The sequence below is a fragment of the Eretmochelys imbricata genome, chromosome 3 (genome assembly GCF_965152235.1).
Source record: "Eretmochelys imbricata isolate rEreImb1 chromosome 3, rEreImb1.hap1, whole genome shotgun sequence".
NCBI lineage: Eukaryota > Metazoa > Chordata > Testudines > Cheloniidae > Eretmochelys > Eretmochelys imbricata.
The window spans coordinates 109,108,815-109,131,281 of record NC_135574.1 but is presented as its reverse complement, the minus strand read 5'-3'; the positions used below and the strand labels follow the sequence as shown (position 1 = coordinate 109,131,281).

Sequence of the window (22,467 nt, the reverse complement as noted above, 5' to 3'; positions counted from 1 at the left end):
AAAAAAATTAATTTACCCATTGTGAAAGGTAGCTGATTGGCAACCCTAGAGACTGGAATGTAGGGGCAAATACAGCAAAGTACCTTGATGTGGAGTGGCCACCTTGAGGCAGTTAATCTTCCATGGCAATTTGCATCCTTAGTCTCTCTACTGACTTTGCACACAAGCATGCCAATTTCGCTCGTGGTGACACAGATAGTTTCCCCTCAAGAACTGACTACAACAGTTTATTTTCCATAGGCCAGAACAGCCATGAGGTAAGTAGCACATTTTAGTTATTATTACCCATTAGAACTGGTAAACAAATTTTTGCTGAGCATTTTCCATTGAAAATTAAATTTTTAAGGGGAAAAAGGGCATTGGAATATGCTCTTAGTTTTCAAAACAAATTTCAAGTTTAACATTTCAAGCTTTTTCAAAACAGCGAGAAAATTCCCACTCACTTCCTTTCCACATCAGAAAGCAGTGACATTTTTTTTTAAAATTGAGAAAGTACCGTTTTACTTCCCTCCCCCTGACTTTTCTAGTGGGTAAATGAGTTCACCGGTGAGAGAAAAAGGGGGAAAACCCTGTAAAACCTAAACTGTTTTCTGAAACACAAATTTTTTTAAGCAAAACTTTTCATTGAGAAATTCCATTTTGAGTTCTCATAAAACAAATGTGTAAAAAACAAAAATCAAATGATTAACTCAAAAACAATCACCTCCAGTGACCATGAAGGAATCAAGTCTTCTACACAGAGCTGAAAGGCTCTCTAGGCAATTATCTAGTCACCCAGGAACCATCTTTAACAAGTGCTATTGAGGCTTTAGATAAACCTGGAACAAGGAGTGGTGTAACTTACATTTGTGAAGGTGTTAATTTTTGATTTCCCTAGTATTTTAATATCTGGAATGTAGTGTATGAGACTGGAACAGTAACTTTTACAAACAAAAGCTGAAATTGCCATATACACCATGAAACAAATTTAGGGGTACCTTTGATTCAGACTACAAAGGAAATGAGTACTGCAAAACCATATACTGAGATTAAAGTCGACCTGATCTTCCTCATGCTGCTTGCAGCATAGCAAAGGACCAGGTCATTCTATGACATCATAATGGGAGAGTGTATTGTATCACATCTCCAGATAGTATGTCACTACAGAGATTACAGCTCAACAGAAAAAGGAGAAGCTGGATGCCCACACTGAGGTTTTGCTTTATTCCAATCCTTTTAATTTATAAGCCACAAAAAAAAAAAAAAAAAATAGGATCCTTAATGATGCACTGACTGAGTCAACTTGAAGATGATTGCCTGTATTTTTGAAAGCAGGAAGACACATTTTGTGGTTATTACAAACGTGACAGCCTTTTTTCTTTAGCAGACAATATTTAACAGATGAATTAAATAATGTTCAAGATAGATTATATTTTGTAGCAGATAAGTAATGTTCATTTGCAAGTTAATTCTGTATTAAGGGGCTAGCAGAAGTTTAGTATTTGTTCAAATAGCTGGGAGTGATCCAGACTAAGCCAAGTAGTAGGTGCATTAATAAATAAGCATATATAAAAATGCATATCAGCTAACAGCCTGTATCACAACCCCAATAAGTTACAAGTTTGCATATATTTAGACACAAGCCACCTCTATTTTAAAGTTATGCTGTACCAAACCCAATATGGAAGATAACTGCAGGCATTTTGGGAAGCCATAAACGTTTGATCAGTTCCATGTATACAAGTATAAACTAAACATAAAACCTCACATGCCATATTCCTAATAGTGTCCTTATGATCTTTCGTGTCATAAGAAGATCTGGAGGTACAAGGAAAGAAGAGAGCAGTGTGTATTAGTACTTACCCCTAATTTCTCAAATTTCTGAGGGAAGCAAAACCATTTTCAAGTGCTCTTGAATAGGTGCTTAGAAGAACTGGTCAGTGCCAGCTTAAAGCTGTATACCGGAAAGTCAGGGATCCAAAGGGGTGGGGTGGTAGGGAGACGGACATGAAATATTTCTCCTATGACTTCAGGGAATACCTGAAAAAATCCTAGGTAGCCTAAACATGTTCTTAGAGCAAATTGCAAACTTGATTCTATAAGATGAAAAATATGGCCTAAAACCCCCCAAAAACTATTCATGTACAATGTCAGAATCTAATGAATCTAAACTTGGGAATTAGTTAAGATATGTTCAAACTAAAATATGACAGTGGAAAGTAGAGCTGTGGAGGATGGAAATTCCATTTTGTTTTTCACTGTAATTTTGAAAAGCCTTCAAGTTCAAAATTCTCTACAGAAGATTGAGAAAAAAACCTGGATAATCAAAACACTTCAATTTTATAATATACCATACAAAACACAATTTTCAAAACAAAGTACTGTAGTATCAAAGTGAAGTATCAAAAGGTTTCATTTTGAAACTGACAGAATGTCACTGTTTTCCTTCAAAGTAAAATTTCAGTGAAATTGACATGAGTTTGCTAAGCATCTCAGTTTTGACTGAATGGCATTTTTCAAGGGGAAAATGGTTCTCTCAAAGTTTTCTTTCAAACCAACAATAGTACCATGTCTTAACACAACACAATTCTGATTTCATATCAATCTCTCTGCACCGAACACAGGATTAGGCAAAAAAAGTAGATTGCTGAAGTTTACCTGTAAAGAGGTCCAACCCCTCCCCCCTTATTTATGGGGGGAGAAAAACAAAACACACAGACTTGCAGGTCTAAGGGACTGCATGTGAGCTCACAGAAGTGAAGGCAAGGTTTGCCACTCAGCAGTATGAGACTCTTGGCAAGTTTTTTTTTATTGTAGCAGACATTAGGAAAAGAATACCGAGGTATATATAGTAACTTGATTACAACAATTAGCAGGGACATTGTTAACAATGGAGGACCAAAGTAATTCTATAACCTTTTGCTCTATACCATTAGCTCTCCTCAATTTCATTGTTTCCAACCAACATCTTTTTACCCCTCTATTCTACCCACTGTTCTCTCTCTTTTAGAAACACTCTTGACTTCCCCATTGTGTCTTTGTTCCTGCTCTGGCCTGCTCTTGTTATCCTTACCTTTCATTCATTTTTGCTCTATAGAGGTGGTAAATCAAGAGAGAAAGGAAATAATGCAGTAATGAAGCAGCAATGGGAAAAACAGGCCTGTTTCACCCTCCTGTAGGCAACTAGAGCATAGAAAAATTCCCAGACTGGCTTATAGGATATTACCAACATTCTCATGGCATAATGCAAGGCATATCATGACACTGACTGTGGCAAATCGAATAGCCAAAGAAATTGTGATTATTCTTTAGGTATGTAGGACAAAATCAATTAAGATTTTCTTGCTTGATCTGGTTCAGAGTTTTGGCAGCAAAGCCTAGCTACAAGCACATATACCCTTTTTCCATTACTTCCCATCTCTGCTTCAGCAACTGAACAGAATATCCAACTGCAGAGGATTATGGTTTGTCTACTTCAGAACTGTACACAACAGCAGACAGATCATAGTACTCTTTTAAAACATGTGGAAATATTTCTAATAAACTCACAAAATTATACTTAACTCAAAATATTAAGCTTTGCACGTTACTCACCTGTTCCATGCATCTGATTCATCTCTATATGCAAATTTCTCAAATTCCCTCTTTAAACACTTTCAGGAAACATGGGTGCTAGGTGGTCAACTTTTACTTACGCAGTTCAAGTGTTTGCAATAATCCAAGTTGCCAGTTATTAGCAACCAAATAATCAACAATTATGACACATACATCCCTGCCCTATCCTATGAGATACATGAAAACTAGTATAGCTAAAAGTAAAATGAAAGCATGAACAAAGGTGTTTTTGTCATACAGGACTTCTACACATTTTTTTCCCCCAGATATCATACTTCGGTGGGCTAATTTCTACAGATTTGGTTAATATAGACCGTGGGAAGAGATTTGAGAGAAAAGGAAACCTGTTTTAGGTTTGAATTTCAATAGTTCAATCTCACAAGCACTTCAGATGTTATAACCAAAGCACTTCTAATAGTTTCTATACACAGAGGATTCACACTGCTTTCTGCTATTTGCTCACCCTCATTTAGTGTTTGTAAGGACAAGGGAAATACACGTACTGCTGTGTCAGTTCATACTAGGGATAGATAGAAATTAAAACAATTGCATCAGACCCATCAAGGAGAGAAAGCTTGTGTTGAAGAACTTAAAGAAACTTCCAAAAGCAATAAAACAATCTGACAAAAACTTAAGAACTATGGGAAAAAACCTTACCTTTTTTTTTCTTTTTTAAGCCTCACAGGCACCAGTCCTAAAGTGCTCAGGATTTAGCAGCTAACTGGGATGAGATTAAATTAACCGTAATTTAAATTCTCTCCTCTTATATCCTGGGCACCAGTCCAGAACTCTTCCAAAATAGCACCCGAAATCCTAGCAATAGGTCATGATTCTACCAGAATCTCCCACCCATAAGCAGCATACACAGACTTTTACATTGAGCTTGCCATGGCAAGACGGCATAAATGGATGTTCATGTTGTGGTCCTATGGAACTACAAAGATGAGGTATTTTTCTGCTCATAAAGGGGCAACGCTTGTTCACCTTTCTGAGGTGTATAGGTCCATTGCCATCAACAGAATGACAGACATCAAAGCCAATGCAGATTCAATGCTAGAGAGAGTCAGAACAAAGGTGTTTACGGTGTCTGATTAGGATGAGCCACCGCCTATCTCCAAGAAGTTCCTGCCTAGGACATGGACGATTTAGACCCCATACAGCACCAAAGGTTGTATTTGTAGTTTAGCTTCCTCACAGTGCACTTCTAAGGCTTCAGAGTTAAGGTCCCAGAAAGTCAGGAAATGCAACAGAATTATTGTTGCACCACATACATGTAGCATACTCTACTCCTTTTTTTCTGGTTGTGTATAGTTTTGACTTATTACTGGTTTCAGAGTAACAGCCGTGTTAGTCTGTATTTGCAAAAAGAAAAGGAGTCCTTGTGGCACCTTAGAGACTAACCAATTTATTTGAGCATGAGCTTTTGTGAGCTACAGCTCACTTCATCAGATGCATATGCATCTGATGAAGTGAGCTGTAGCTCACAAAAGCTCATGCTCAAATAAATTGGTTAGTCTCTAAGGTGCCACAAGGACTCCTTTTCTTTTTGACTTATTACTGTTTGCTATAAAATATTCAAACACTGTATGCGAGACTGTTCAATACAGCCAAGTTAATTTCATGAGGAAATTATGATGTTAATGTTGCTAACTTTGATTTTAAATGCACAACCTAAATCTTCCATTAAATATCTTTAATTATTTCACCAGCCAAATGAAATGGAAATTTTATTTAAATTTAAGCGTTGTCTAAATTCACAACTGTTTTCTAAACATCTCTCTTAAAATACGATTTTCCAATACGCTTCACAATAGTATTCAAACAGCAACAGATACTTCAGACAGGGCTTGGGAGAAAATACTGCATATTCTTGATATACAGAACCGTACTAATGCCAAAGCGTGGTTTCCAACCGAGCCTGCATGTAAATACCATAGTAAAGGGAGGGAAAGAATTATTTTATGCACATTCAGATAGGTAAATCTAATTCAGAAACAGCACCGAGATCTCTTGAATCACAAGAGCAAAATTCTCAATATGTACAAAACTGGCTGCATAGAAAATATATATTTCTGTAACTTAAGTACCATAAAACACTCCCAGTGCAACTCTGTTTATAAATAGCTGCCATGTTATGTCCATGACAGAAAAATACTACTGTACATTTTAATTTGTAACCAAAAATTGTTTCAGCTGTTTACATTTAAAAAGAGATGGTAAACTACTTGATCTGGTTATAGAAAAATTCAAATACCATGTTATGAACTTCTATCCATGACGGGACAAGGTTAAAAGAGTCAGCATCTTCTCAAGATCCTAGCACAAAGAACAACACAAAGAACTTTCCACAATATGAAAGTCATCAGTTCCACTATGACAGCTTGAGCCCTTGAACATTCTGTCTCAGATTGAGCAGTTCTTTTTCTTGCCTTGTTTTTTCCAACTTGAAGGCTAATTTGTTGGCTTTCTTCTCCATTCTGCGTTCCTGCAAACATGAATGACTTCCACATTAAAAACCTATTTTCGAGATTTGCAGAGAAGTATATAATTCACTCCCAACACCTTTACAATCCAAAAGAGATATCTGAATAACTTTCAGAAACATGCTAAATAAGGCCTGCTCTACACACAAAACTTAGGTCAACTTAGCAACATCGCTCACAGGTATGAAAAAAATCAATAGTTCAGACAACCTACGCCCCAGTGCAGCCACCGCTGTGTTGAGGGAAGTAAGGGTCTACGCTACAGCAGAATAGTTGCCGTGCTGCAACAGTACTGTTGTAGCTCCTGTAGTGTAGGGTGCCACACATATCTTACTTCTGGTGGCACTCTGCACCAAAAAACTTAAAAATTCTCCAAATTTTATTTGTCAAAAGAACACTATATAATCACGCCAGGTTTCAATTATTTTGGTAATTTATTTCAAAATACCTGTCAGCAAGTATGTTTGTAACAATTCAGACACACAAAATTTCCCCCAGGAGTAGAGTTAAAGAAACCCCTATGACAACCCAGTTCCTGTTTCTCTGCCCGCCCCCCTCCCCCCTGCATTCACCCAAGCCCCATCCTCCCGAGTCCAGTCGCAGGGCCCCCCAGCCCAGATACTCACACCCCGTCCCTGGCCTAGATACCCACACTCCCTTCCCCACTAGAGCCCAGCTGTGGGGGCCCCCCCTTCTCCAGACACCCTTTTCCCACTCTGCAGGGATCCACAGGGAGAAACAGCCTGGTCCCAGGCTTGCAGAGTTTCCTGCATGCTGCCCTCTCCTTCCCACAGGGCATGCTGGGAACTGTAGCTGCCAGGAACCCTTTAGCTCCCTCTCCCTCCCCCCAGCAGTGTCTTGTGTGCAAGCTGTGCTCTGCTGAGTCCAGTGGCCCCTGGTGGCAGCTATCAGCACTGCAGCCCATTTCTGTGGGGAAAAGGAAATTCTGCGTGCACATTAATTTCTGCAAAATTCTGCATTGCGCAGTGACGCAGAATTCCCCCAGGAATAATATCTAAGTTTTAGAAGACACGCTGCTTCACATCCTCTTTTCCTAGGTTGAAGCAAATTAGACTTTTATATAACAAAAGAGTCCAGTTTCAGATCTCTCTTCTGTTTTTCCTTTGCCAGTAGCTGGCATGATCCAACTTTTAAAGGTCAGAATAAATGAAACAGGGGTGGTGGTAGTGGCAGTACCAGAAAAGATGAAAAGTGGGAAGTGAATTTACTTTCTGTAGTAACAGCCCCAAGAGAGGGAGGGAAAAAAAGAAAAAAAAAAATAGACTAAAGACAGAGAGGGAGAAACTAAGAGCAGATAGAAGAGTAAAAACTAAGTAGAGAAAAAGGGATATTGAAAAATCGAGAATCTTTGCGGAATGATTGACAAGAAAACATTTTCCTACTTTTGGGGAAAAAAAAAATAATCAAACTTTCCAGTGGATGGTATTTTCCAGAAAGATACAGAAATCAACCCTTGAAGACGAGTGGATTTTTCCCAATAATTCCCAGAAACTAAATTGGTTTAAAAGAAAAAATGTTTTTTAAAAAAACAGAGTAATGAGGAACAGAACACATTTTCCTGAGGGGTTGTCTTAAAATATTCAAGACTAGATTTTACCTTTCGTTCTTCCTTTATAGCTTGTTTTCTAGCTTTTCGATCCTCTCTGCTCTCATTTTTGGAACGTGGTTGTGTGGATACTCTTGGCAGATCACTTTGATCAATCATTTGCATGCGTTCAGTCTGCTTAGCCGTAAGACCTCTCTGAGGCAAGATATCCAGTGGGATTCCACTCTTCTGAGAAATTTTGATTGGTTTGGACTAAAATATAGACAGACAATGTGCCAATGAATTAGTTGTCTTTAACCCTCCACCTTCCCTCTGCTTTTCTTATAAGGTGTATGGATCACCCTTGCTCATCAGCAATAACATAGAACCACCAATAATGCTGCAAATTTTCCAATAGTGAACACACAAGCCAAATTCTGCCCTCAGACAGATGTACATGATTTCCCATCAAACTCAGCAAGAACTACAAGTACCTATCTGTGGCAGAAGTTGGCCTTAAAGGTAAAAAGTTATTTTTAACATTACTTTCCATCCCTTCTTTTATTTAAGTTTTACTTAAAGGTAACTAGAGTAAGGAAAAAATTAGGGTTGTATCCTCTTTGCTTCTTTATGAGGAGGTCTCAAAAAAGAACAAGGTTTGCTTTTTTTTTTTTTTTTTTAAACTTTAGAAATATCAAGATGTATTTTAAATTTTGCTGGGGAACTCCTTGGAGGACAAAAGAACTGTGATGGGTGTTCTCAGTCCTCAAAGGGACAGTAGAGATCCACCTCCAAAAGAACTGATGTCTTGCAAGTGTGCGCAGGTCATACTCTTGATATTTGTGATATAATCTTACTAATTCTCCAGGAAAAACAGGTTATGCAAATTTTGAATTTTCAATGTAAAAATTATTCTTCCTCTCTTACCTCCTTCCCCATCTAAAAGAAAAAAAAAAAAAGCCACCTGCTAAATGTTTTATAAATCATGAAGCAGCAAAACGGAACACAACATTCCTATCTCCACACCCCATTTGCAGGTCAACTCAAAGACAAATATAGCCAACAGAAAACTAACTGTCTTTGTCTTGACTCTACAAGCCATGCTGCTGCTTAGACTTCTGTAAGCTTCATATAATATAGAAAATAAACCTAATGATTTTACCTTTGCTGGCTCCTCAATAAGTTTTGGATGATTATACAAGTTTGAGTATGTACCTAAGGCAAGAAAGAAAACAAAGATAAGGGAGAGTTGTACCCTGAAAAATACCACCTCCATTTTACATAGCAATTTTTTAAAAAGTTATACATTAAATTTGAAAGACTCGTGGCAAGTAGTTATCTTTTAGTGCACTTAATACACCCTTGGCCAAATTTCTTTAATGAGAATGTATGCTGTTATGCACTCTCAAAAGCACAGAGAAATGCAGAAGCTATTTAACTAGAAACCTTGCTATAAGTAACAAGACAATATACCATCTGCTTTACTTTTTCCAGGGATAGTAAGAGCCTCACATACTTACTCAAAATGGATTCACAATCCCACTTCTCTTTGGGTTCCTCAATAACTAAAGTTATGATTTCTTCTTCTTCCTCACCCTTCTCATTAAGGGGAGAATCGAAATCCTTTCTTGGTTCAAGAGCATCGGGTTTCACGCAGCTTTTAAAGAAGGTAAGAAGAGAGGGTGGGAGTCAGGGAAAAGAAAAATAAGAATTTCATTATAACTTCTTAACACTGAAAAAAAGAATAAAGGGCTGACCCTTTCCCTCCACCCCGTTTATTTTAATCTGTGACTATATTAAAAAAAACCAAAAGACAGGAAAAACATTCCTACATGTGTTAAACAAAAACAAACAAAAAAACAAACCACTCAGTAATATGACATGGGAATTTCTTTTCCTTTCCCCTATCCCACAAATCTCCAAAATAACCAGACTATTTAAATATATGCACTGTCAGAGGTAGATTGCTAAGAATATTTGGCGCACCTTAATGCAGGAAGGAGGAAACATCAGTGAACCAACTGGCTGGCTGTCATCCCCCCCAAATCTGAATGCAAAGGATTGGGTCATAAGTGTTCAACTAGGTATGATACACAAATCATTCCACTATGTACCTAACAGGTTCTGCTGTTGTATCAGATGAAGATACTCTGCTGCAGTGTCAATTACAACAGCAACAACAGAAAGACACATGGTAGGGGAAAACCTCAGTCCAAATCAGTAACTTCCTTGCAAATCAGAAGGGCTAAGGCGGCCTCTGAACATTAGCTGTAGTTAATTGTATCCCACTTATGTCCCCTTTTCAACAAGACTTCAAGCACCAAAAAACCCACTCCGCATCACCACGCAATTCAACTGAAATCCACTGCTAAATAAAAATATGAATACTTTACAAACACTAAATAATTACATTCTACAAACAAAAATATTGTCTCCAAAGTAAATGAAAACTTAGATAGATTTTATCTTAATAAGTGAGATAACATGTAATTGGAAAAGGAGTACTTGTGGCACCTTAGGGACTAATCAATTTATTTGAGCTTAAGCTTTTGTGAGCTACAGCTCACTTCATCAGATGCATTCATAATCAAAAAGGCTGATAAAGGAGGTGCTGTCGTCATCATGAACAAGAAGCTGTTCGGCAGCTCTCCAACACCACTTTCTACAAGCCATTATCCTCTGATCCCACTGAGGGTTACCAAAAGAAACTGCAGCATTTGCTCAAGAAACTCCCTGAAAAAAGCACAAGAACAAATCTGTACAGACACACCCCTGGAACCCCGACCAGGGGTATTCTATCTGCTACCCAAGATCCATAAACCTGGAAATCCTGGACGCCCCATCATCTCAGGCATTGGCATCCTGACAACAGGATTGTCTGACTCCCTCCTCAGGCCCTACACTACCAGCATTCCCAGCTATCTTCGAGACACCACTGACTTCCTAAGGAAACTACAATCCATCGGTGATCTTCCTGAAAACACCATCCTGGCCACTATGGATGTAGAAGCCCTCTACACCAACATTCCACACAAAGATAGACTACAAGCTGTCAGGAACAGTATCCCCGATAACGTCACGGCAAACCTGGTGGCTGAACTTAGTCACGGGTGAGGACAGAGTCACAATTTCACATTTGGGGACAATATATACCTTCAAATCAGCGGCACTGCTATGGATACCGGCATGGCCCCACAGTATGCCAACATTTTTATGGCTGACTTAGAACAACGCTTCCTCAGCTCTCATCCCCTAATGCCCCTACTCTACTTGCGCTACACTGATGACATCTTCATCATCTGGACCCATGGAAAAGAAGCCCTTGAGGAATTCCACCATGATTTCAACAATTTCCATCCCACCATCAACCTCAGCATGGACCAGTCCACACAAGAGATCCACTTCCTGGACACTACAGTGCTAATAAGTGATGGTCACATAAACACCATCCTATACCGGAAACCTACTGACCGCTATTTCTACCTACACGCCTCCAGCTTTCACCCTGACCATACCACACGATCCATTGTCTACAGCCAAGCTCTACGATACAACTGCATTTGCTCCAACCCCTCAGACAGAGACAAACACCTACAAGATATCTATCAAACATTCTTACAACTACAATACTCACCTGCTGAAGTGAAGAAACAGATTGACAGAGCCAGAAGAGTACCCAGAAGTCACCTACTACAGGACAGGCCCAACAAAGAAAACACCAGAATGCCACTAGCCATCACTTTCAGCCCCCAATTAAAACCTCTCCAGCGCATCATCAAGGATCTACAACATATCCTGAAGGATGACTCATCACTCTCACAAATCTTGGGAGACAGGCCAGTCCTTGCCTACAGACAGCCCCCCCAACCTGAAGCAAATACTCACCAGCAACCACACACACCACACCACAGGACCATTAACCCAGGAACCTATCCTTGCAACAAAGCCCGTTGCCAACTGTGTCCACATATCTATTCAGGGGACACCATCATAGGGCCTAATCACATCAGCCACATTATCAGAGGCTTGTTCACCTGCTCATCTACCAATGTGATATATGCCATCATGTGCCAGCAATGCCCCTCTGCCATGTACATTGGTCAAACTGGATAGTCTCTACGTAAAAGAATAAATGGACACAAATCAGACTTCAAGAATTATAACATTCATAAACCAGTCGGAGAACACTTCAATCTCTCTGGTCACTCTATCTCTGACCTAAAAGTCGTAATGTTACAACAAAAAGACTTCAAAAACAGACTCCAAGGAGAGACTGCTGAATTGGAATTAATTTGCAAACTGGATACAATTAACTCAGGCTTGAATAGAGACTGGGAGTGGATGAGTCATTACACAAAGTAAAGCTATTTCCCCATGTTTATTTCCCCCCCACCCACTGTTCCTCAGACCTTCTTGTTAACTGCTGGAAATGGCCCACCTTGATTATCACTACAAAAAGTTTTCTTCTTCCTCCCCTTCCCCCTCGCTCTCCTGCTGGTAACAGCTCATCTTAAGTGATCACTCTCCTTACAGTGTGTATGATAACACCCATTTTTTCCATGTTCTGTGTGTATATAAATCTCCTCACTGTATTTTCCACTGAATGCATCCGATGAAGTGAGCTGTAGCTCACGAAAGCCTAAGCTCAAATAAATTGGTTAGTCTCTAAGGTGCCACAAGTCCTCCTTTTCTTTTTGCGAATACAGACTAACACGGCTGCTACTCTGAAACATGTAACTAGAGTTAGTAACATGTAATTATAGTTAGTTCGGATTCACATAAGTAGCTCTAAAAGTGATCCTACACACTCCTTAGCTTTCTCTTTGTAGTAGTCATTCAGGACTTCCTGCAGCCGAGTGCTGTCGGTGTGAATAAAGCCTTCTAATTCCACATTATCCAATGCTCCGATCTCATCATCATCAAACTGTTCAAAGAACTAAAAAGGAAAAAACACAAAGCTAAACGAACGATGAATGTCTGTGTCTAGATTGCATTTGTGAGACAAATGCAATGTTGTTCAAAAGCTTCTCTTGACATTAAAAATTCATTTTCACACTATATGTAACAAAAAGTTCTGCAGGGCAGAGACTGTCTGTTCTGTGTTGTTACAGTGCCTAGCACAATGAGGTCCTGCTCCAGGAACAGGTCTCCTCAGCATTACGATAACAATAATGGTAATTTCCTTCTCCCCTCATAGAATTCTTTGAAACAAGTCTACAAAACAAATACAGTAGTAGTAGTAGTAGCAGCAGCAGCTGCTAAGGGTAGACCTGCAGCAGATTTTCGCCTTTACCTCCGATTGACATGAGACTACCAACAGTAAACTAATCATCTTGTAATGTTATATAGTCAAATTATTCATCATCTCTCTTTTGGGACATGGTTTGGGATAATTAAGTAAATTAATAGACTGCCACTGCCTAGTAGAAAAGTTAGAATTCATGCATCCACCACACCTTTCATACAATCAAAGCACTTTAAAAAACATATCTTACAAATCCATCTCATAGGACTAAAACACCATCCCCACTTCACAGATGGAAGCATGTGATTTGACAAATGATATACCCTTCACTGCTTGAGATTCCACATCTCCCCATAGCAATAGAAATTATAATTGTTGGAGGCAGGAAAAGAGGAAATCCATAGTTAGGATTACATCCCTGCAGCCTTTTAATGTGAATGAGACAATACAACCACGCATTGGATGAGAACCATTTAAAACTCAGACTCAAACTCATTTCTTGTAATGCAAAATATCTTCAGAGAAGAACAGACATCTGCCACCACTATGAAATTAAAGGAGCAAGAGGTTGCACAGGCATAATGGTCTATGCACATGATCAGCTTAGCAGTGGTTTTCAAACTGGGGTATGCGAGAAAAATCCTGTAATGCCAGATAACACATCTAATCAGCGTTTAATCTCCTTTAAATTAAAACCGCAGCTGCATTGGTGTACATGTCCTTTCTATACATGACAGAGAATCAGACATTTTCAAACTGTAGTGGGTGTTCCCTGGAGGGGGCGGGGGGTGGCGGTGGGGGCAGAGGAATGCTGGATTAGGGGGCTGTTTTCAAACTTTTTGTAACCCCTGTCTTGAGTTCCAATTTTTGGTTGTAACCGACAGGCTGGGTGTCCCACTGAGGGGAGTAAGGGAGCAGAGGTGGTGCTCCCTCCCCAGGGAGCCCTGCCATGCAGGGCTGGACCAAGACACCTGATGTACCACTTGCCGCCGCCCCCCCCGAACATTCCTCCGTGTCCCCCATAGTTTGAAAACCTCTAGAAGCTGTTGCTAAGTGGCAGACAGAATTTTGGGGGGGGTGTCCATGTGACCCTGCATGGCTCCCCTCCTCCCCCAACATCACCTCCGTCTATCTCAGACGGGGATGTACAGTAGACTACCTTATTTAGAAAGGGGTATGCAGCCTAAAAGGTTTGAAAACCACTGGCTTACAGGATTTGGGGTGAGGGAGAGCAGGATGGGGCAAAAAGCACATAGAAATAGCTTTAAAAATGTCCTGTCTCTCATGTTTAGGGCTTCTTAGCATTTTTATCAGTGAGTTGCCTTACCTTCTCAAATCTCTCATCTAGCAGGGTCAACTGCTCATTCCTTCTCATTACAGATGAAGTCATGGAGTATTCTGTGAAACGGCTCTTGGTCTCCTCTTGCATGAAAAGAAACTCTTTCATCTCTCCACTAATTCCCTCATCATCTGACAAAGGACCCTCTGAATCATAATCTTCATCACTACCATTGTTGTCCTTTCCATCATCATCCATATCCTCCCACTCATCTTCATCCTCAGTATCAGAGCCCCTGAGTATAATATATATATGTAGATCAGCCACTTAAGAAATGGGCATAGCCTCTCAGTCTACCCAGTGTTATTTTATCACTTCACAAACTTATGCCAATTAAGTTAAAAAAAAAAAAAAAGATTCTTCTCATGTAGATACAAGAATTCTAAATGTTTAGTAGTAAAAGTGCTCCCAAAGTTAAAATCTGTGTACCAATAAATATTTGATTAGGGTGGACAGAAAGAAATGCTTTCACACTTGGTCGTTCCCTTGGTGTTCCAAATGCAGCATTTCTGGTTAGTTATACATTAGGAAACGGGACCAGAAAAGAGAGAGAAAGCAAAGGAATACTGGAATATGGAATATTAATACAAGTAAAACTATGCATGTCCTTATGAAACAAGTGGTACCAGTAGCTAATACCTCACTTCATATTATTTCTAGCATCATGGGTAGCAAGATGTTTTCCAAGGTCTTATAAACACACTGCAATGACCACCTGTAATATTACTGCCTATAATACTGGAAGTGTTTTGAGATTGTGTTAGGTTTGGAAACAGTTTAGATCTCATAATCCTGTTCACAAATATATGGAATTTACTTAGTAAGTTTAGTGCTGTTGTTTCAAACAGATTAAAAAAACCTAAAAACAAACTAGGGACAACACTGTATTATTTGTTATCACATTAAAGAGTTCTGCAAAGCTCCATATACCGACTATCCTCTCCTTTCCAGTCCTCTTTCCCTGGCTCATTGGCCTTTAGGACAAAGTCATCTTCGAGAAGATTATCTGGATTATTGAAGTCAAAGTCGTCATCAAGAGCTGCGACAATATCAGGGTCAAAATCCAAACGGGGTCCTACAATGGAAAAGAATGCTTTAAAATAGGCATCACATCCACAAGCCACTACCCTGAAACAAGGGTTCCCAACTATAAATGCTAATTTGTACTAAGTGGAGCTATTTGCTGAGCTCAGATAATAATCCCTTTTTGGGGAGGAGGGGAAGAATTTTTAAGAATTCATTAGAAGCACAGCGCAAAGTTGCTGAGTTGAATCTGACGGCGTACAATGTTTCAATTAAAAACAACTCTGCTCATTAGAAGTCAGACAAATGTGTGGTCCAATAGTCTGAACACATGGTAACATGTGACTTTTCTTACCAATTATACATGATTTATTCTAATTTGGATGACTGCTTCTCTTATGTTTGGAGTACATACATCTTCCATTGCAGACAATATAAAAAAAAACAACTAACTTTCTAAATTACACACACACACAAGACACAAAACTAATCCTCTACTTCACTTTGTGGCACAGTTGTCATTAAAACTCCCATTCTTAAACCCCAAGCAGAGAACATGTGATAGATGCTATAGCAGAATGGCACACATAGGTATATTATGCAAGCACAAGCACACTGTGCATCTTTGTAACCCTGAAGACTTAAATCATGCTACAGTTTAAACACTGGGATGCTGAATGGAATTTACTTTCATTTAAAGGAAGACAAACTTGGAGAGTGAAGCCACAGTTCTATATTGGGATGCATGTAGATGAACTTCTGCATCAGTGGGACTCTACAGGTGCACAAAGATATACTTGCACATATCCCAATAAAGGAATGGGGCATTAAAAAACTGACAAAATCCCTAAAAAAAAAACACCCTCAGAAGGATTTTCCCTCTCTTTTTCCTTTCCCAACTAGGGTTTCCTGCACAGTATAACAAGGCCAAGGATTAGAACCAGTTATTATATAATGCCAAAGAAAGGCACCAACTCAATTACTGAGGAAAATAAATCTCGATTCACTTTTTAGTTCTCCGCAATTTGGAGACATTCTTCTCTCTGCTATTGAGCAGTACCTGAAGCAAAACAAGAATATCAAATATGCAAGGTTCATATTAATCAACAGATGAACAACCTTAACGTTTAACAAAAATAATTTCGCCAAGAGGACCATTAGCTTCACAAAAGAAGAACAGGTAAAGAGTTGTATGGTACCTGAAACAGGAGCAGCTTTATTTAACAGTCCCACATCCTCTTCAAACTCTGAGGCAAACACTGAGGAAGGCAACTTAATAGCGGGAGCCTTTAAACAAAAAGGAAACAAAAGAGTTATTTAAAATAGTCTTAAAGATGCAAGAGTGATCATATGTTTTGAGTACTCTGACAAAGAGACAAACCTTTGAAAATTACTGCTTACTTACCTGGAGAAAACAGGATTTTAACTATGTCTGAAGTTTCTTAGTGGACTTGAGAAGAACTCTGTATAGCTCAAAAGCTTGTCTTTTTCACCACAGAAGTGGGTCCTATAAAATATATTACCTCATTCACCTTATTTCTTTACTGAACTAAGTAATGGAAGTTAGCCAACGAAGAATTTTTGCCCTTAGTATGTATATTCCCTGAGTACAAAGATTGTTTGAAAGCTTTCAGGATGTGACTGAGGAAATGGTTGTGCAGGAAATAACTAGAAGCAACTTTCTACTTCCTTAATAGCATGAGCATTACTAAAGACCATCTTTAAGATTTCTCTTCTAAAGCCCTTTCTATTTGGAAGACTTTAAACTTACAAACAGTGCTTCCAAAGTAATTCATTTTATGGAACTTTTTATAATGTGGTCAAAATATACTTAGTTTTCAAAACTGGCATACATGCCAGTTTTCATCAATACTGAAAAACTCTGTAGAGCCACACTTTCCCAGGCCCTTAAAATAAGATATTGTTGATTCAGTTTGTACACTGTTCTTGCATACTCCACTATGTGTCAGGGGTTACCTAATAGCTTTCCAAACCAGTAACATACAGTGTTCTGGCACACTACTGAATGTCAAGACCTCACTGTACTCAACATTGGAAGTATTCACCTGTATTTTCCCCAGATTCTGTTTCATTACTTTTTTACCAATATTTGACATAGTTTCTAGTTTATTACTACTTATTTAAGATTTCTTCACAATCCATTACTACAGCATCTGAGTGTTTTATAATTGTAAACAAATGCAAAAGTAGTGTGAGCAACTCACACTTTTTTTTTTTCCCCCCAATACAACTATTATGGGATCCCGTCCCTTTTGGGTCACACAAGAACCCTCACTGTCATGATGAAAATCATATAAGTGCTTTGCAGCTTCTAAATAACGAATGGATCATTAATTGCCATTATAATACTTTGGCATACCAAATTTCCTATTTGATCATAGGCAAAAGTGCCTGGGAAAAACAGAATCATTCATAAGTAACTTATAACCACATGAACACTTGTGGAACAAGGTTATTAAATTTAAACATGTAGCTGGATTTGCAGGATGTTAAACTCAGCAAGATACAACACAAGAATGGTCAACAGTGCACCAAATATCATACTTACTGGAATCTGTTGATTTTCTTCCTCTCTCTTTCCTTCCCCTCTCACTATAATCCTGTTCTGTTGACCAGACACATCAGACAGGACTAGCTCTGAGGGACCAGAGGCTTCTTTTAGATGCTGCAAGTAGTCATAGTCATCATCAAAAAACACCCCATATTTCCTCTGCTCTTCTCTCTTCTGTTCCTCATCTCCCTTGAGATTGTAAACAAGATTAGGATTAATAAATTAGGTCAGATTCAAATTCATTAGCAATAATATGGATCTCAAATACATAACCTGGGAATCCTCACCTTGAAAAACAAGGATATCTTACAGAAAAAAAACCACCCAAACAGATAAAAAACAGAAATGAAACAACCTTAGTCTAAAGAGTTGAGGAGGAAACCTTTTTATAAAAACACATAAGAGAAGATCAGTTTTGTAGTATAACTAAACTTTTGTTTTAAAAACAATCCAACACACACTTAACAAGGTGTTCAGCCCATGAGTGCCCATAAGCAAAATATTTACTTACAAAACTTTTGCAAATCTCTGTGTGTACAGAAGCTATACAAACACACATTCAGTGCATACAGATTTGTTATGACTGTTCACTACACACAGGCAGCATGGATTAATTTTGAGGCTGGGAGCCTTGAGGATTTATTTAAATTCCAGGATTTATCAACGGTACATCGTCCCTGGACCTCCCTGGTGGGTTCTGCACACCCCCTTCCCTTGCGTCCACCATAACTACCTCTGGCTAGGTAAAATTCTCTCACTAGGAAGTGTTTAGTAAAATGCTGAGGACTTGCCTGTATAGGAGTGTAAAAAATTATAAAGATTTGAGTGTGTTCTCAACAACACAAACATCCAGCCTCTTACATTGTGGTAGATTTCAGCCCAATCTTCTAACTAAAACCTATTTCCAAAATATCCCCCTTTTTCTCAAGTTATGACTCTGAATAGTAAAATCTTCTTATTTTACTCTCCTGCAATATTAATTTCTAATCCAAGCTTCCGTGACAGAAGTGAGCATTTACCTTCTGCGAAGGCAACAGAACTCTCTGAGGTGCAGTATCATCAGCTGCCAAAGGGTCCCTCTGACTTCTGTGTACCAGGTGAAATGTTACAGCTTTCTTTTTCTCTATAAAGGGTTTCTTCCTTCTGTGAGGCTGCAAAATGAAAGTTATGTTCTGGTTATAAAAAAATACATTAAAAACTTTTCTAAGGAACCCCTTTCCTCCCCAGAACATACACACACATTCTTTGCTATAAAATTTCAGAAAATGTTACATACTCTTGAACAGCTGGGCTTAAAAAGCAAACCAAAATTAAATGTGTTCTTGCCACATGCACACTTCACAGGTTCTACGTGTCAACTGCAGATAGGTATTTGTGTACTGTAGAATTATACATTAAACATGAATTACAGACTAATTACAGCATATGATTTTCAGCTTTGCTCTCATAGGTGTTCTTAAGTAACAGCACTCTGAACATCAAGGCATGTCTGACAGAAAGTTCAAGCTGGGAAACAGGGAAATGGACAGCTGGAAATTCCTCAGCACAGGCAAATGTAGCTTCCCATATATCGTTAGACAACAGTCCATTAAATATTTATTTCTAGCCCAGTTATTCATAATGAAATTGTCAACTGAATCACTACCACATACAATACACCATCCCAGCCTCTCAGCATCCTGAATTCCTCAGCAATCTGAAGCACTATCTTGTTGGAAATATATTCTACAGCTCTCTATACAACTGTGTGAAAAAATATATATATATATATAACATTTTCCAATCAGCTCTACTATTGAGAGCTCAGATGTTAAAAAAAAATAAGAACATTTTCATTGTGTAAGTTACAGTATAAGCTTAACCTTCCCCTCCTTGCTTTTTAATTTTAAAATGTAAATCAAATAATGTAACATGTTATGCAGCATTTGGGATACATTGGTGTAAGAAGGTATCAGCTGCCAGGATATGCTTTTAATATTGTTTGCATTTTGGCATCTTAGGTCTGGAATTATCAGAAAATGAGATGCAAGACTGAGTATGCAGACATATATGTCACTACTGCTAATTGTGAATTTCCAGGAGAATGCTGGTACAAATGCAACGTTTAAAATCCAGGTCCCCATTCCCGCAGCCCAGTAGATTGTGAGTTAAACTATTAAGTGTGCCTCTAAAGCCCATTCTGTGGAAAAGGCAGAATTTCACTTATAATTATGGTCTGTATAGGACCAGGAAATAGATTCAGACCTATATGTCATCCTTATATACATTCCTCTAATGTCAGTGGTAGGTTTCCACAGAGATAGAGGATAGAGTATTGTGTGTATGTAATAAACATACCTTTTAGTTAATATCTATTCAGTATTTTATCACACTGGAAAGTTATGCTTCCTTTTAGGGCTACCACTACTTCTACCCTTGGTTTCTCTTCATTACCAATCTTTCCTCTTCTTTGGGTCTCTCCACCTCCCTTCTCCCTGTGACTCATCACTGTTGCCAACTCTCCTGACTTTAGCACAAGGCTTGAGATATTGGTGTTTTTCTTAAAGACAGGCACTCTCCAGCAGCCAAAGGATTATCTGAGAATCTCAGTGGTCATTAGAAAATCCTCTGAATGTCTAGTCCTCGTGGATGTAGAAAAACAACTGAACTTCTGAAGAAAATATAAGCCAGGTGCTCAGAAACAAGAATGTAATTAAAAGATTCCCAAACGATTTTTTAAAAAAAAAGTCTGATGATTTTTAGGCCTGCTTGATGATTTTTTGAATACTTGGGGATAGCTATACTTGATTGTACATATACCCCTTCCTCCACCTTGCGTCTGTCTTGGCTACTTGGACAGTGAGCACTTCCGGGCAAGGTGTGGCTGCTACTCTGTGTTTGTACAGCATCTAGCACAATGCAGGCCCGGTGGTGATGGGTCTTAGGTATGACCTGACAAACAACAACTAATCAAAGACACGGGTCTTCCTCAGCAGTTCCTTCTATTTCCCAGCAGAGACCAACCCCCACCCCAGCATTAGGCCGTTAAGTGGCCACAGCCACCATTAGGCTCCAGAGTTAACGCCGGCTGACACCAGGTGCAGGGTGCTCCGCCCTCCCTGCGGACTCGGCGGCCATGACACGTAGTTCCCTGGGGAAGGTTTTTCCTCACAGCGCCCTGGGGCAAAGTGCGGACAGGGGAGGGGAGCGAGTGATACAGCGCGCGCCCCTTCCCCGCGAGGCAGGTTTCATGCTCTTTCCCCTCCCCCCTCCGCGGCCGTTACTCACCATGGCTCGGAAGCGGGTGCAGCGGCGCGCGCGCGTGCTCTGCACAGTGCTGGCGCGCCACGCTACAGGAGACCCTGAGGCCGGCTCACTCCCACGTGGGCCGGCCTAGCCCGGAACTGTGCTTTACGGCAGCTCCGGAACCGCCGCCATCTTGGGATAAACCAGTTACTGTCCATTGGCGAGGGATGGGATGGGGTGGGGGAGGCGGATAGACAACTCCAAACCAACATAGTGGCAGTAAATGAGCCTTCTGCCGCAGAGTCAAAAACTCTCAGGGGCGATGGAAGGCAGGGTTATAGAGCCGCAGGCGCTAACACAGCCCCCAACGTTGCATGAATGGTTTTGCCCGCCGGGGTGTCGCAGTAGCGGGCAAAACCATTCACGGCCGCCACTGGAGGTGGAAGGATTGGAGGAGCCCACAGACGACAGCGGGCATGCGTACCGAGGGAGGGAGATGTACGTGGGACTGGGGGGCGGGGCAGATTCCTCAGGGAGACGCGATCACCTGCCCCCGCCCCACCCGCCGGCGTTTCTCAGACCCATGCAGACGCCGCGGAACGGTTCTGAGCGCGGCTTTCCCCCCTGCAGCGCATGTGCAGAGTGGGCGCCCCAGCGGTGCGACGTACCAGCCAGCCCAGCGCGCCGAGGGCGGCCCCTCCGGCTGCCTCGACCCGGCGGGGCCAGGCCCCGCGCGCAGCGCCGGCCGGGGTGGGCTGACGCTGTGATGTTGGGGGTCGGCGTGACGCGTCCCTTTTTCTCACCTCCCCCAGCAACACACGCCGGGGGGAGGGGGGGCATCAGTGTGTGTGACCCCGCCCCGCCGAGTACGTCACCACACAACACGGGCAGCCCCCTCACGTGCCGATCTTGTTTTCCTCCCGCTGTCAGGGACGGTGCCCCGCAGGGGGTCGCCCCCGCCCTGGCTCGCTAGCTCGTGGGGCGCCTCCAGCCACGACGTGGGCAAAGGGGGGGGGGGGAGGAATAGGAGCTGGCCAGAGTTTGGCTCTCGGGGTGGGGGGAGTGGGGCCAATACTCACCGCCACCAGCAGCAGGCGGGAGCAGGCTCGGGTAGCGCTGACGCAGGCTGCTCCCCAGCTTAAGCGGGAGCTCCAGAAAAGTCGTGCCTCTGAAGCACAGTCAGTAGGGTGACCATGTTTTCCCAAAGGGAAAATGGGATACCCCCAGGCCAGCTCGAGCCCCTTGACATGGGATGGACCCAAGCCCTCCCTGCTTTCTGCCTTTGCAGGGCTAGCCTGAACGATCGAGGTACAAGAGGAGCACTTAAAGACGATAAAGTCATCACAGAGAAACTAAATGAATTCTTTGCTTCAGTCTTGACGGCTGAGGATGTTAGGGAGATTCCCAAACTTGATCCATCTTTTGTAGGTGACAAATCTG

General features: G+C 40.7%; 1 protein-coding gene across 1 annotated transcript; it reads right to left on the bottom strand.

The window, feature by feature from the left end:
- Positions 1-5,308: 5,308 nt before the first annotated feature.
- LTV1 (LTV1 ribosome biogenesis factor) lies at positions 5,309-21,377 on the bottom strand. Its single transcript, XM_077813156.1, has 11 exons — positions 21,070-21,377; positions 18,822-18,953; positions 17,800-17,991; positions 16,430-16,517; positions 15,138-15,282; positions 14,196-14,442; positions 12,432-12,559; positions 9,144-9,280; positions 8,786-8,838; positions 7,696-7,896; positions 5,309-6,079 (listed from the first exon to the last, which is right to left on the bottom strand). Exons 1-11 carry the CDS (start codon positions 21,070-21,072, stop codon positions 5,966-5,968), a joined length of 1,440 nt encoding a protein of 479 aa, XP_077669282.1. The 5' UTR covers positions 21,073-21,377; the 3' UTR covers positions 5,309-5,965.
- Between the last annotated feature and the right edge of the window lie 1,090 nt (positions 21,378-22,467).